General features: G+C 47.7%; 1 protein-coding gene across 11 annotated transcripts in view; it reads right to left on the bottom strand.

The window, feature by feature from the left end:
• Positions 1 to 13586, bottom strand: part of IQCK (IQ motif containing K) — a 245253-nt gene that overhangs the window by 224125 nt on the left and 7542 nt on the right. For 10 of the 11 annotated variants that reach the window (XR_010304616.1, XR_010304619.1, XR_010304620.1 and 7 more), the window contains exons 5-7: positions 9887 to 9939; positions 9691 to 9768; positions 205 to 289 (exon numbers count right to left, since the gene is read on the bottom strand). The exons of the other annotated variant lie outside the window; for it this stretch is intronic. Coding sequence is in view for 4 of the 10 variants with exons in the window: in XM_064153852.1 (XP_064009922.1) it covers positions 205 to 289; positions 9691 to 9768; positions 9887 to 9939 (216 nt within the window). In the remaining 6 variants the exon portion in view is untranslated. The remainder of the gene's footprint in view (positions 1 to 204; positions 290 to 9690; positions 9769 to 9886; positions 9940 to 13586) is intronic. 11 annotated transcript variants of the gene reach the window in all.

The following is a 13586-nucleotide window of genomic DNA, read 5'->3' on the forward strand; positions in this document are numbered from 1 at the left end:
CTGAGCTTACAGCAGTGGAAATGCCTGGGAAAAACTGGAGTCACTGGGCATAAGGCAGAGCAACATCCAAAGCCAATGAACCATGGGGGTCTCAGCAGCTATTTATAGCCTCCTCTGCTTAAAATTTATGTAAGGATCTTCCCTGGGGCCTTCACAGTCCTATGGTTTTCAACATGAAGCAAAATAATCATAGATTGCTCTTACCCGATAACCTCTCCAGAAGGACTGAATGACTACGCTTGCTGCTTCTTCTGACAGCCGGAGAGAGAGGGGAATTGGTGGCCTAGGACTTGACAGAAACAAAAACGTGTTGTGAGCAGACAGCCTATCAAATGAAAACAGCTTCTGCCCCAACACAGCATCTCAGCAAAAAGGGGAAGCTGGCTGGGGAGCCTGGGCACTGCCATTCCTTAGTGCTCCAAAGAGAAAATGAGCAGAGTGCCTGCTTCAGAACTCTTGTCTGTGCTCCTCCTGTGCCATCATTTCTTCCTGAGAGCAGTAACGTCCAGGTGGATGCCAAGCACAGGAAGCATCCTTGCTTTTCTTCCCGGGTTTCAAAGTCCTACCGTTACAGGAGGCTTTGAGGTGGCAGTGGAGAGGGCTGAGAGGAGCAGGCTAGAGAAGCATTCATGGAGCAGAGAAGGTTTCAGTGCACGTGCAAGGGTGAACAGGTTTTGGACGAGGGTTTATGACAAGAAGTAAATATCCAATGTAAATACACTTCAGATTGATTTACATCTCATTTACACTGAAAGTGCAAAGCTACTGAAAAAAGCAATGCTTGTCACAGCTGCAGGAGCATCTAGAAGTGTCTAAACAAGGTCTTAGGATGCTGATGTTCCACCTTTGGCAGTATCTACAGCCTGTCCAGTGGGACAGCAACACAGACTTGGAGGCTGTCATCTACAAGCAACAAGAGCAGGACTCAGGAGGCACGTTTGGGGATTCTGTTGCTACCAATTCTAACAGCAAAGACTCTAAACTACCATTACAACTCATCTGCTGCTAACAAAAACTAATCACTGTATCCAAAAGCCATTGCCTATGCATGTTGGTTAATTGCTCACACACAATGATCAGGGTGATGGTTTGGGAGTTACCCACCCCCCACTCCTATGAAATCACCCAGACTAGACTCAGCAGCTGGAAGCCAGAATTACAGAAATCACAGAATCAGGCAGGGTTGGAAGGGACCACAAGGATCAGACAGTTCCAACCCCCTTGCCATGCCCAGGGTCACCCTACCCTAGAGCAGGCTGCCCACAGCCTCAGACAGCCTGGCCTGAAACACCTCCAGGGATGGGTCCTCAACCACCTCCCTGGGCAACCCATTCCAGTCTCTCACCACTCTCATGCTCAACAACTTCCTTCTCAATTCCAGGCTGAACCTCCCCATCTCCAGCTTTGCTCCATTCCCCCCAGTCCTGGCACTCCCTGGGAGCATAAATGTCACTCCCCAGCTTTTTTTGTAGCCCACTTCAGACCCTGGAAAGCCACAAGAAGGTCACCTGGGAGCCTCCTCTTCTTCAGACTGAACAGCACCAACTCTTTCAGTCTGTGCTCATAGGAGTGCTGCTGCAGCCCTCTGAGGATCCCAGTGGCCCTTCTCTGGACATGCTCCAGCACATCTACTCACTGCCCAGCCTAGATTTGTGTTTGGGATTGCCCCAACCCAGCTGCAGGACCTTGCACTTGCTCTTCTTGTTGAGCCTCATGAGGTTGGTTTGGGCCCACCTCTGCAGCCTGTCCAGGTCCCTCTGGATGGATCTCTTCCCTCCAGCCTGGCTGCTGCACCACACAGCTTGGTGCACTCAATGCCTCTGTCCATGGCACCCACAAAGATGTTGAACAAGACTGGTCCCAGGACTGATCCCTGAGGGACTCCACTTGGACATGGAGCCATTGACAGCCACTCTTTAGGTGCAGCCATCAAGCCACTTCTTTATCCATCAGTGGTCCACCCCTCAAACCCATGTGCCACCAGCCTGGAGCCCAGGATGTGGTGTGGGACAGTGTCAAAGGCGTTGAAGTTAAGGAATGAAGCTTTCTAATCACAGCTCAGCAGAAGATACAAGCAGATAGTTACAATAGTTACAGCTAGAGACAGAAATACACAAGTTAAAAGTGCTACAGAAACACAGCAGCCCTCCCAGAATCCAGAGTGCTCAGGTGGGGCTCCCAACCACCCTTCCACCTTCCACCCCTCTACCTTACCCCAGAGTCTGCCTTATGTGCAAGATGAGTTTGGAGGATGGGCAGGGGGGGTTAGAAACAGAAGGATTAGTTACACAGAAGCAGCCTAGGGAGACACACAGGCACTGACAGACAGAGACACACACACACACACACTTGCTCACTGTCTTATCTCTGTTTGTGTCCTTGTTTTTACATCTCAGCAAGCCTATCAGTGCAGTAGCCATCACCACTGATTTCTTTTCACAGTCTATAATGTCGTTTTTATCACTAAAATGTTCCAATTAGCCTCAAAGCAGCACAATCAGAAAGCATCCCCTGGAAAGGACAAGGCAACATTCATCTACATAGGTTCTCTTATAAATTGTGTTAATTTAAAGCTAATGAGCTGCAGGGCAATAATGCTGCAACTCATGCAAGCACCAGCTCGAAACAGCAGACTTGGCACAGCACTAGAATGGCTGCTAAGAGACACTTTCCCTGCAGGAGCCACAGCTTGAACACAGCTCTGACTTGGAAGACCACAGCATTATGAACTTAGATCCAGCCATCATCTACAGACACATACAACACATGCAGGGTCATTATTTAGAGGCCTTCCAGTGTCTGAAAGGGGCTACAGGAAGGCTGGGGAGGGACTATTGACAAGGTCTGGTAATGATAGGAGGAGGAGGAATGGGTTTGAAGTGGCAGAGGGGAGACTGAAACTGGATGTTAGAAAAGGGTTCTTTTTAGTGAGGGTGGTGAGACACTGGCACAGGTTACCCAGGGAGGCTGTGGAGCACAGAATCACCCAATGTCATCCCACAACCTTACTGGAGGTGTTCGAGGCCAGGTCGGATGTGGCCTTGAGCAACCTGTTCTAGTGGAGGTGTCCCTGCCTATGGCAGGGGGTTGGAACTGGCTGAGCTTTGAGGTCCCTTCCAACCTAAACCATTCTCTGATTTCTAATGTACCACCCAGAGACACTGCAGAGAGCAGCCACGGAGAAGCTATTGATGCAGCCTTACATTTTCTGGCTAAAACATTACTTCTGCCAATGTATTTTACAGTACAGCAGGGCTCAGGCTAGGAGGCTTTGACAGCTCACATTTTCCTTTCACTTAATTTCGTTCATATTAGTCTCTGCCCTAGTAAGCTTCCTGTGCTCTCTGACGTCTTTCTCTTAGGGCTTGTGTTCACTGCAGGAGCGTTCCAGCTTAGAGCAGAATCTTAGCTAACGGTGCCCTGCCTGCACCCTTCAGCCTGTGTACTCGGCTCAGCTGGGCTCATCATCGTTGTCAGCAGGGTTTGGGCCTACATTTATGTATCTTGGGCTCTTTGGGGGAGGAGAAACGAGACAGACCTAAAAAAGAAGCCTCTCCCTTGCAGCATGCAGCTTTGGCTCTGTGAACGTTGATCTGCATCTCTGCTGCTCAAAGGGAACCCTTAGCCCTGGCCCAGTGAGGCTTCCCCAGCTAACAGCCTCCATGAGCAGACCTCACGAGATGGAGCTGGGCTGTGCTGCTTTGGCCAACAGCCTTCCATCCTCTCTTCTGGTTCTGATCTTTCTGAAACCCAAAATTTAGAGTGGGAGAAATCACAAAAAGACCTACATATTTGACTGCACTTCTGTCAAAGACATTGAGCTTTCTCTAAGGAGCACAGCTCCAAAGCAGAGGCTCCCAGCCCCCACCAACTCCTGCACTGATCTGCTCGCCTCTCAGCTTACCAGAATGTCTGGTTTGTAATGCAGCTCTACAGGTGAGAAACTCATCTGAAAACCAAGCAACAAGACTGACATTTCAGCATGACAGCCACTGGCAAATATCAATCACTTCAGCAGGGCAACTTTAAAGAAAAGAAGCCAAGCCAGGCCCAGTTTTGTCTGAGAGAACGTACTGGCTTTGGGTCAAATAAAACCAGACTGAGCAGTGAAGCAGGGAAAGAGGGAATATGTCATTTGTGGCCTCCATGAAGATTAGAACTGACAGTAAAACGTACACCAACCACATTCCACTTGGTTGCTCTTTGTGCACTATAATAAAAGCTCAAACAATAAATCATAGAATTAGCCAGGCTGGAGGAGACCCCAAGCTCATCCAGCCCAACCTAGCACCCAGCCCTGCCCAACCAACCAGACCATGGCACTAAGTGCCCCAGCCAGGCTTGGCTTCAACACCTCCAGCCACAGCCACTCCACCACCTCCCTGGGCAGCCCATTCCAATGCCAATCACTCTCTCTGCCAACAACTTCCTCCTGACATCCAGCCTAGACCTGCCCTGGCACAGCCTGACACTGTGTCCCCTTCTTCTGTTGCTGCTTGCCTGGCAGCAGAGCCCAACCCCACCTGGCTACAGCCTCCCTGCAGGCAGCACACCCCCAGCTCCCTCAGCCTCTCCTCACAGGGCTGTGCTCCAGGCCTCTCCCCAGCCTTGCTGACCTTCTCCAAACACCTTCCAGCACCTCAACATCTCTCTGCAATGGAGGAGCCCAGAACTGGACACAGCACTCCAGGGGTGGCCTGAGCAGTGCTGAACACAGGGGCAGAAGAACCTCCCTTGCCCTGCCTGAGATCAGGGGGATGTCAGAAAGCACCAAGACACTTCCAGTTTCTTCAGTGCTGTTTTTCCAGTCTTTGCACAAATCAAGGCAGGTCTCACCACTGCATCAGGATTTGTAGCCATAAAACCTTCACCTCATACCCCACAGTTAGGCAATGGAGATACTTTGTACATAAACTCTGTGCAGTTTCCCAACACACAGCTGCAGGTTTCCCAGCCAAAAGTGTCTCCTTTGTTACCTGGAATTCTGGGCCATTACTGGATGGCAATTCATTGCCATAACCTCCTTACAGATACATACACTGGAGTCTTCTCTTGCTGCAATTAAATGTGCTTCTCACCATATCAGTCCCTCTCCTCTCCCCCCAGCAATAAATAAATGTACACCTCAAAACTCAAATTGTTAAAGCAAGTGAAAGAAGAACCAGCCTGCAAAACAACAGCACTCTGAACATGGCTGGTTTAGGGACAAAGCAGTGAAAGAGCAGCGTGCAGGAAGCAAAGCCTGTAGAAACTGGGCACATTATGGAAAGAAAGAACTCAGTCACCCGTGCAAAATTACCCCTATTGGCCATCTGAGAACTGACAATGAAGTCAACTGTAAAGGCAGCTGAGACCAGCAGACCTCACCTAATTAGAGAGTGCTGGGGGGAGGCAGGAAAAAAGTAATCAAAGTATATATATGTGTGCAGATAGAAAACTGGCAGAGAGTCTCTGCTAGAGGTTTACTACCCATTTGTGGGCATATTACCCATTTCCAGCTCTCTGTTTAGCTCCTGCCCACTTGGCTAAAGCCAGGACCAATTCATTTTCTCTGTACTTGCACATTTGGTTTTGGGGGCCACAGACAGATCAATCCAGGAAATGTGTCCTTCTGGACTGAGTATCAGACAATAATACCTGAATAAAAAATCAGGTAGCTGTGCTAGGAGACCTGCATGGTTGAATAAGGAGGTCCTGAAGGAAACCTCAGGGAAGAAGGAATCTTACAATTCATGGAAGCAGGGATTGGTCACCTGGGAGAACCATAGAGAAGTAGTCAGGGCTTGTAGGAAAGCAACAAGGAAGGCCAAAGCCCTCTTGGAATTGGAGCTGGCAAAGGAAGTAAAACAGAATAAGAAAGGCATCTTCAAATCCATCAGTAGCAAAAGGAAGCAGAGGGAAGGTGTGGGGGCACTGCTGAACGAGGAGGCAGCCTTGTGAACTGAGGGTGCAGAGAAGGCAGAGATGCTGAATGCCTTCTTTGCTTAAGTCTTTACATCTAAGGCTGAACTCCAGACCCTGGATGAAGGAGAGGAAGACTGGAGGAGGGAATGCTCCCCACTGGTCAGTGCAGACTGGGTTAGGGATCAGTTACACACAGTGAACATTCACAAGTCCATGGGCCCTGATGAGATGCACCCAAGGGTGCTGAGAGAACTGCCTGAGGTTATCACTCTGCCACTCTCCATCATCTTTGCCAACTGGTGGCAGACAGGAGAGGTGCCTGAGGGCTGGAGCAGAGCCAGTGGCACTCCATCCTTCAAAAAGGGCAAGAAAGAGGTTCCAGGGAACTACAGAGCAGTCAGCCTCACCTGCATCCCTGGAAAAGTGATGGAGCAGCTCCTGCTGGAGGGCATCACAAGACACTTGGAAGAGAAGAAAGTTATCAGGAGCAGTCAGCATGGATTTACCAAGGGGAAGTCCTGCTTGACTAACCTGAGAGCATTCTATGGTGCCATAACTGAATGGGTAGATTCAGGGAGAGCAGTGGATGGAGTCTACCTTGACCTTAGCAAGGCCTTTGACACTGTCTCCCATGGCGTTTTGGTGAGCAAGCTGAGGAAGTGTGGGATGGAAGAGCAGGCAGTGAGGTGAGCTAGGAACTGGTTGCAAGATAGAGTTCAGAGGGTGGTGATCAATGGTGCCAGGTCCAACTGGAGAGCTGTGGCCAGTGGTGTCCCCCAGGGATCAGTGCTGGGGCCAGTCCTGTTCAACATCTTCATCAATGCCATTGATGAGGGCACAGACAGACAGAGTCTGCTCAGCAGGTTTGCTGCTGACACCAAGCTGGGAGGCTTGGCTGAGACAGCTGCAGGCTGTGCTGCCTTCCAGAGAGCCCTGGGCAGACAGAGCTGGGCACAGAGGAACCAGATGAGGTTCAACAAGGGCAAGTGCAGAGTCCTGCATCTGGGGAGGAATAACAAACTGCAGCAGTACAGGCTGGAAGGTGACTGCTGGAGAGCAGCCCTGTGGAGAGGGACCTGGGGGTGCTGGTGGCTAACAAGTGACCCATGGCACAGCAATGTGCCCTGGTGGCCAAGAAGGCCAGTGGGATCCTGGGGCCTGTTAAAAAAATGAAGACTTCTTCACAAATAAACCCAGAAGTGATCATTAGAAGTACAGCATGAATTACATTTTACACATGGTATCTGGCAGCAAGCACCAATAAACTATGTAAGACACATCCAGGAGGACTTCCTAAGGAAGTAACATCGCAGTCTTTCACTTGTCTCTAATGACTACTTCATCTGCAGTATTTGTTAAGAAACTTGTCATTTTAATATAAGTTCACCCAAAAAAAGGTTTCAGAAATCATTTTCATAGTTATCATTTTAAAGGCCCACTTGTTCAGAGGATTTAAGATCGAGTAGGACTTTGACACTTGAGTGTCCTTGTGGAGCTGTCACACTGTTATTTAGGAGCACAGGCACTAACAGAAGCTGTGAGTCATTCAGGCTGTGATTCCACAGTGTATTTCTCTTGTTGGCAAAGCTGACTCAAGCAGTTCCTGCCACCACCTCTACATCTTACCAGCTCATCTGTTCTCCTCACCTTGCCCTGAGCCCTGCATTTTAATCCTTTCTCTGTGCCAGTACAAAAGTTTGTCAGGCTCTGAAGTGAACCAGACCGAAGACATTATCTGTTTTAAACAGCTATACAAACCCTCCTCTCATCTTCTGGCAGAGAGATTTCTAACTTGGAGGAGCTCCCTGATCAGAATAACCAGGCATCACAGGGTCACATTAGGTCACTTACAAGCAGGCTGGGGTGAAGGAAAGGAGACAGCAAGGAACCAGACAAGTCAGCTTTACTCCCAAGACAAATGCTGGCAAACTGTGATCTCACATATTTATCTGAGGTACAAATATCAAAACCTATCAACTGATGGCTCTTCAGTATGCTCAAGAATGAGGATGACAACCTCAGTGCAGGTCATAATCACCTTCCCAACTGCAAAATTCCCTGCTTTAAATGGGGATCTTGTTGGCAAGACCCCAGCACTCTACAGAAGGAACCTTCTAAGTGTCCCACCAGTGGCAGGGTTGAACAACAGTGGCTGGGCAGTAGGGTGCAGCAGCAGGTACCTTAAGGTACTAGAGCTGAGATAAAATAAGTCACTCTGTGAAGATCACAGGCTCACAAGATGTTAGGGGTTGGAAGGGACCCAAAGAAATCATCGAGTCCAACTCACCTGCCAGAGCAGGACCATCCCTTACTGCAGAAACCTCCTACGCAGCTTTGACCAAGTGACTGCCTCTGAGAGAGTCAAAGTTAACTGCCCGTGCCACAGACACCAGCTTTGCTTCAAAGACCTGTGAATGTCAAGGGGCTTTCCTCCTGCTAGACCAGAGACTCAAAGGCTCTAAGTTCCACATGACACAGAGGTCAAGAAAGCTCAGTTTCCTCTTAATGAAGTAAGCACACCTCCAAAGATAGAGAATGGTCTAGGTTGGAAGGGACCTCCAGAGGTCATCTAGTCCAACCCCCTGCAGTAAGCAGGAGCATCCGCAGCTACACCAGCCTCTAGGTTTTCACTGACCACCAACCAAGCCTCCAACTAACCTCTGATGTTTAAAACCTGACCTCTGAAATGTTCTTATTCTGTCACTGAGGCAAACACTTCACTTTTCTTCTCTCACACAACAGTTACATTGCAAACCAAACTGCAGCCCCAAGGACAGGAAGGTTGCTTTCAGAACTACTGTGGAGCATGGCTCTACAGGGGAAATGAGAGCTGTGGCACCGAGGCTGCCAAAACAAGTGCTCATTTCCATAAATGTCTGCAGAAATGCAAAAAGGCATCCTGGCACCAAGGATCATCACAGGTATCTTTAAAGCAGATGCTTAGAGTCAGAGGAAGGCATTTCTAGACTGTATATCCTCAGTACTATCCAGAGCAGGAAACAGCACTGCAAATACTGCTTCACTTCTCAGTACAAAGACATTCAGAACACTGCCAGGCTATCTGAACTGGTTTAGGTTAGAAGGGACCCCAAAGATCAGCCAGTTCCAACCCCCTGTCATAGGCAGGGACACCTCCCACTAGAACAGGTTGCTCAAGGCCTCATCCAACCTGGCCTTGAGCACCTCCAGGGACGTTGTGGAGCACAGAATCACCCAATGTGATCTTTGACCTAGTTTGAATATTTTCTTCGCCAGTTCAAACCCATTCCTCCTCATCCTCTCATTACCAGACCTTGTCAATAGTCCCTCCCCAGCCCTCCTGTAGCCCCCTTCAGATACTGCAAGGCCACTCCAAGGTCTCCTGAAAGCCTTCTCCTCTCCAGGCTGCAGAGCCCCAACTCTCTCAGCCTGTCCTCACAGCAGAGCTGCTGCAGCCCTCTGAGCATCTTGGTGGCCTCCTCTGGACTGGTTCCAACACTTCCATGTCCTGCTCGTGTTGGGAGGCTCCAGAGCTGCACACAGGACTGCAGGTGGGGGTCTGACAAGAACAGGGTAAAGGGGGAGAATATTCTCTGTGACTAACTCTGGTACAATACCTTGTAACTAATACCCAACCAAGTCAGAAAGCATCACAGAGCTCTTTGTTGCACACAGAACAGGGCACTTAGGCAGCACAATGGTAACACCTTGAAGCTCTGACACTTTTTTGTTTGTTTGTTTGGAATAGCAGGGGAAAAAAGAAGCATAAAAGGAGAAAAGGTTCCTCTGAGGACTGCAGTAACTTACTGGTCCTTTAGCCACTCTTTCACAAAAGGAATGGCAAAGAATTCTGTGAATGACTCATCTTTCCTCTTTGGGTTCTTGCTGTAACAAAAAAAGGAGAAAACAACTCATATTAATTAAAATTTCAGCTGCCCTATTTACAAATTAATGTCTTTGAATCATTGAGCATAATTAATAGCAAAAGCCATGATTAACTTACTTGTATAACCATTCTGTCAGGAAATCACAGGCAATGAATTTGGTCCTTTTTCTCTAGGGATAGAAAATAGTTTCCAATTATTTATTGTCTTTGGATTGGTCACATATTTTTTACTACTGGAGAGGAACAGAAGCTAAATTGACTGCTTTTATCAAATAAAACACACAGTACATTTCTCTGTCCACTTTAATATTGCCACTGCCAACAGTCAATGGCTCAGCCAAAGCTTTAGCAATATTGTGAAGTGCTTTCAAGTTGAGTCCAAAAAAAAGAGTGAGAAAAGTTAATGTGCATTACTTGCCATCTGCTGCAGTGTAGTTCTACCAGATAGCCCTGAGTGCTGCTCTAAGTTGTGCTGGTTTAAGCTGGATGCACAGGCTGGATGCTTATTCTGCTTCTCACTAACCACAGTAACTATGGCATGGAGACTTCAAATTAAAGCAGCAGAAGGGTTTGACTGGCATTTTCTGAACTCCTCTTCTATTACACGTGACATGGATGGACACAGCCAGGGAGTGAATCCTAACAGACATCAAGCCCCTGCAGAACCAACAGCAGCCCTGCAGCTAGGAGAAAGCCTAGCTCCCAGCCTGCAGGCAATGCTTGCCCTGTCAAAGGCAGATTCAGCTGCAGAGATCCCTTCTTAGGAAAACAAATCACAACACTCACACATCTGTGAAACTGCGGAATGCCATGAAGGAGGCTGAAGTCTCGATTAAAACATGGGACATGAAGGGGCTACTGCCTCTTGCTAAGAGAGATACAACAGCCAGGGAACTGGAAATACAAGGCCTGACAGGTTACTTGGTGCTATCCTCACAAGATCGTGATGCTAAAAGGACTGGGAGATGTGACCAGTGAGGCAGACAGAAGTGCTCTGCTTGATGTAACTCTTTCAAAGTTGGAGGGAATTAGCACATGGCATAATGTGGAGGTCAGCCCCAGGAAGTGGAAGAGGAACATGCCCCTAGATGCTGGCTGCCCAGTGAAGAACGCAGGCCAATCACTTAGCCAGGGGTGACCACTGTGCATTCTGGAGTTAGCCTGCACTGCATTGTTACATGATACTTGCAAAGCTTTTACTTTTCTAAGTAAATTTTCTCCTTGGTAGACATACAGTCTGACCCCCACAGAAAGCAGAGAGAACTGCTGCAGAAAAAGGCGGGGAAGGAAAGAAAGGCAAGCAAAAGAGAAGACTGCAAAGCAACAGACTGCTCAGTCCTGAGCCCATGTGCCTTTATGACGTGTTTCATGACAACAAGGGCTTAGAGTCCTTGGCTGTGAAGAGACTTCAACTTCTCCTCAAGGAATTTTCACACCTGTCACGCTCACAGCAGCTACTGTTTTGAGAAGCCAACCACCTAACTTTCAGAGAGCAACACCACTGGAGTGCTCTCTACCGGTAATTTCAGATAGCAAGAGGGCAATTCCTGATTTGGGCAGTACCTGAAAACAAGTAGCAGAGTCTGGTCCTGGTACAGATACTCTGATTCGCAGGATGAAACTGGGTGCTGTTCCTTAGTGCAGTGTTTCAGAGGCTGAACTCTGTGCTTTGACAAGACAATTCTATTCAATCCAGCAGGTGTGATTTAATCTCTTCCAAGCAAATTGCAAATTGCCTTTGCAGCGAGGAAGAACAATCAGAGCAGTGTTGTCAAAACAGTCGTCACCAAAGGATCAAATTCATCTTGCTTTCCCCCGGTTAGATCCAGTGAACTTCTCAGGGAGGAATTGGGTCAAGCTGAGGGGGTTTTATTTATTTACTCCGTTATTTTTTTCTCCAGGAAATGGTTCATTTTGCTAACGACTTAAATCGGTAGTTGCACAGCAGTCAGCGTTCACAGAAGGGGAAAAAAGTGACATCAAGTGACCTGTCTTTGCCACGCTCCTCCTGTGCTATGCGAATCAGGACAAAGCCAGGAAATACCTGCACAATGTGCATTGCTCACTGGCAGGGGTGTTTACAAACCTCTGCTGCTCAGCATTCCTTCTCCATCTTTCAGTTTAGGTATGATGGGCTCAGGAAAAGACTGATGATCAGGAGATGGCAAAGTCATTGGGGAACCTTCCCTTCACTTGCCCTGATCTATCATCATTTTATCTATGATCCATTCAACTGCATAGTCTGACACAGCAGCCTCCTGTGATGGCTAATCAGAAAGAGAAGCCAGAGTTATGCTAATGAAAACATTTCAGTGCTGCTCAGCTGAGAAATGAATGCATTTGTCAGTCCTCGTGAGAGTAGGATTTCAGAAAACACTCTCCCCTGGAGACATTTGACAGCAGATAGGACAAAGTGCAGGGGAAGTCGTGGCAGGGAATACAGTGGGCAGACTAATAGGGTCTCTTTCATCTCTTATTTCAAAGCGAGGCTTCTGCAGACTGTTGTCATAGGGCTGTGGGTCTGAAGGCTGCGGACACACCCAGCAGCTGGGGGGTTTCTACCTTTGTGCTGCTCAGATCGATCTTAACCACACAGTGCAAGCCAGACTATTTGAAATGGAAACAGTGTTAAGCTGTTATGTTTCTGTGTCGCTTTCCAAGTACGAGCTTGCTGACTTCTTTCCCAGACTAACACAACTATCTCCCTTCCCTGGCCTTCCCCTCTGATTGTACAATTGGATGAGTACTTCCGCATCTCTTCCTTGAATTCCTTCCTTGGTCCCACAATCTGATCTCACCCTGATTTCCATTGCTAAACAAATCTACTCAATTTTTCATTCTCTTTTCATTCATCTTCATTCTCCTTTAAACCATGACAACCTTTAAGGCCTCCCATCCAAACCCCATGCTTCCTTCTCCCTGGCACTTCCCTCTCCCTTCTCCCAGGCTCATTCAACATGGACTGCAGTCGGTTTGATTGTTCCTCTTTTGCTTCTTCCATTAATCTTCCACTGGTTTACTCTGTTGGAGCTGCCCTTTACAGGCTTTAATGACTCATGTCTAGCCAAACCCCAAACCCAGTATTCTGTTCTCATCCTTCATGATTTCAGTTAGGTTAATCACAATTAATCATGGTCCTCATCTGTCCTCTCATGAATACCATGAATCTTTCTACTCCTTGTCCTCCTCCTGGTTTTGAAGCTGTCTTCTGGTGTGTTTATCATAGAATCCCTTCTCCTGCCCCTAACTATCTCTAGGTTTCTAAAGGCTCACACTAACTGGAACTGAGGCACTTAGTACCATGCTTTAGGTAATTAGAAGGGTTAGGTGCTGGATTGGACTCAACAATCTTAGAGGTCAGCTACAACCTGTTTAATTCTGTGAAGTGGTTTTAGGATCAAAACCAGGGCCTTCAGAAACCCAGTAACAATTTTAATGCAAAGAATAGCTTTATATCCTCCTCCAAACCCATGTGGAACACTACATTGCTTATGAATCAGAAGTACAACTAGCAGATACATATTTAAGTCAGAGAAGGAAACAGAATGTCCAAGTACAAGCACCTGGGCACTAGAGGGAAAGAACACAAATATCCAGTTATATGGCAAGCAAAAAGAGCTATTGTTCTGCTAGAGGAAAAAATGATATCACAGCGGAAAATGATCATCTGGCATGAGCTTGCTTTCCTAAACTTCCTTCCCCAATTGCAAGCCTATTCTCCAAACAAGAACTAACATCATTTAGTAACCTTAGATTGGTCCTGAGCTCAAAACTGAACTATATTTGAAAGAGTTAGCACGTTTTGTCTAGGAAGTGC

The sequence above is a fragment of the Pogoniulus pusillus genome, chromosome 13 (genome assembly GCF_015220805.1).
Source record: "Pogoniulus pusillus isolate bPogPus1 chromosome 13, bPogPus1.pri, whole genome shotgun sequence".
Lineage (NCBI taxonomy): Eukaryota > Metazoa > Chordata > Aves > Piciformes > Lybiidae > Pogoniulus > Pogoniulus pusillus.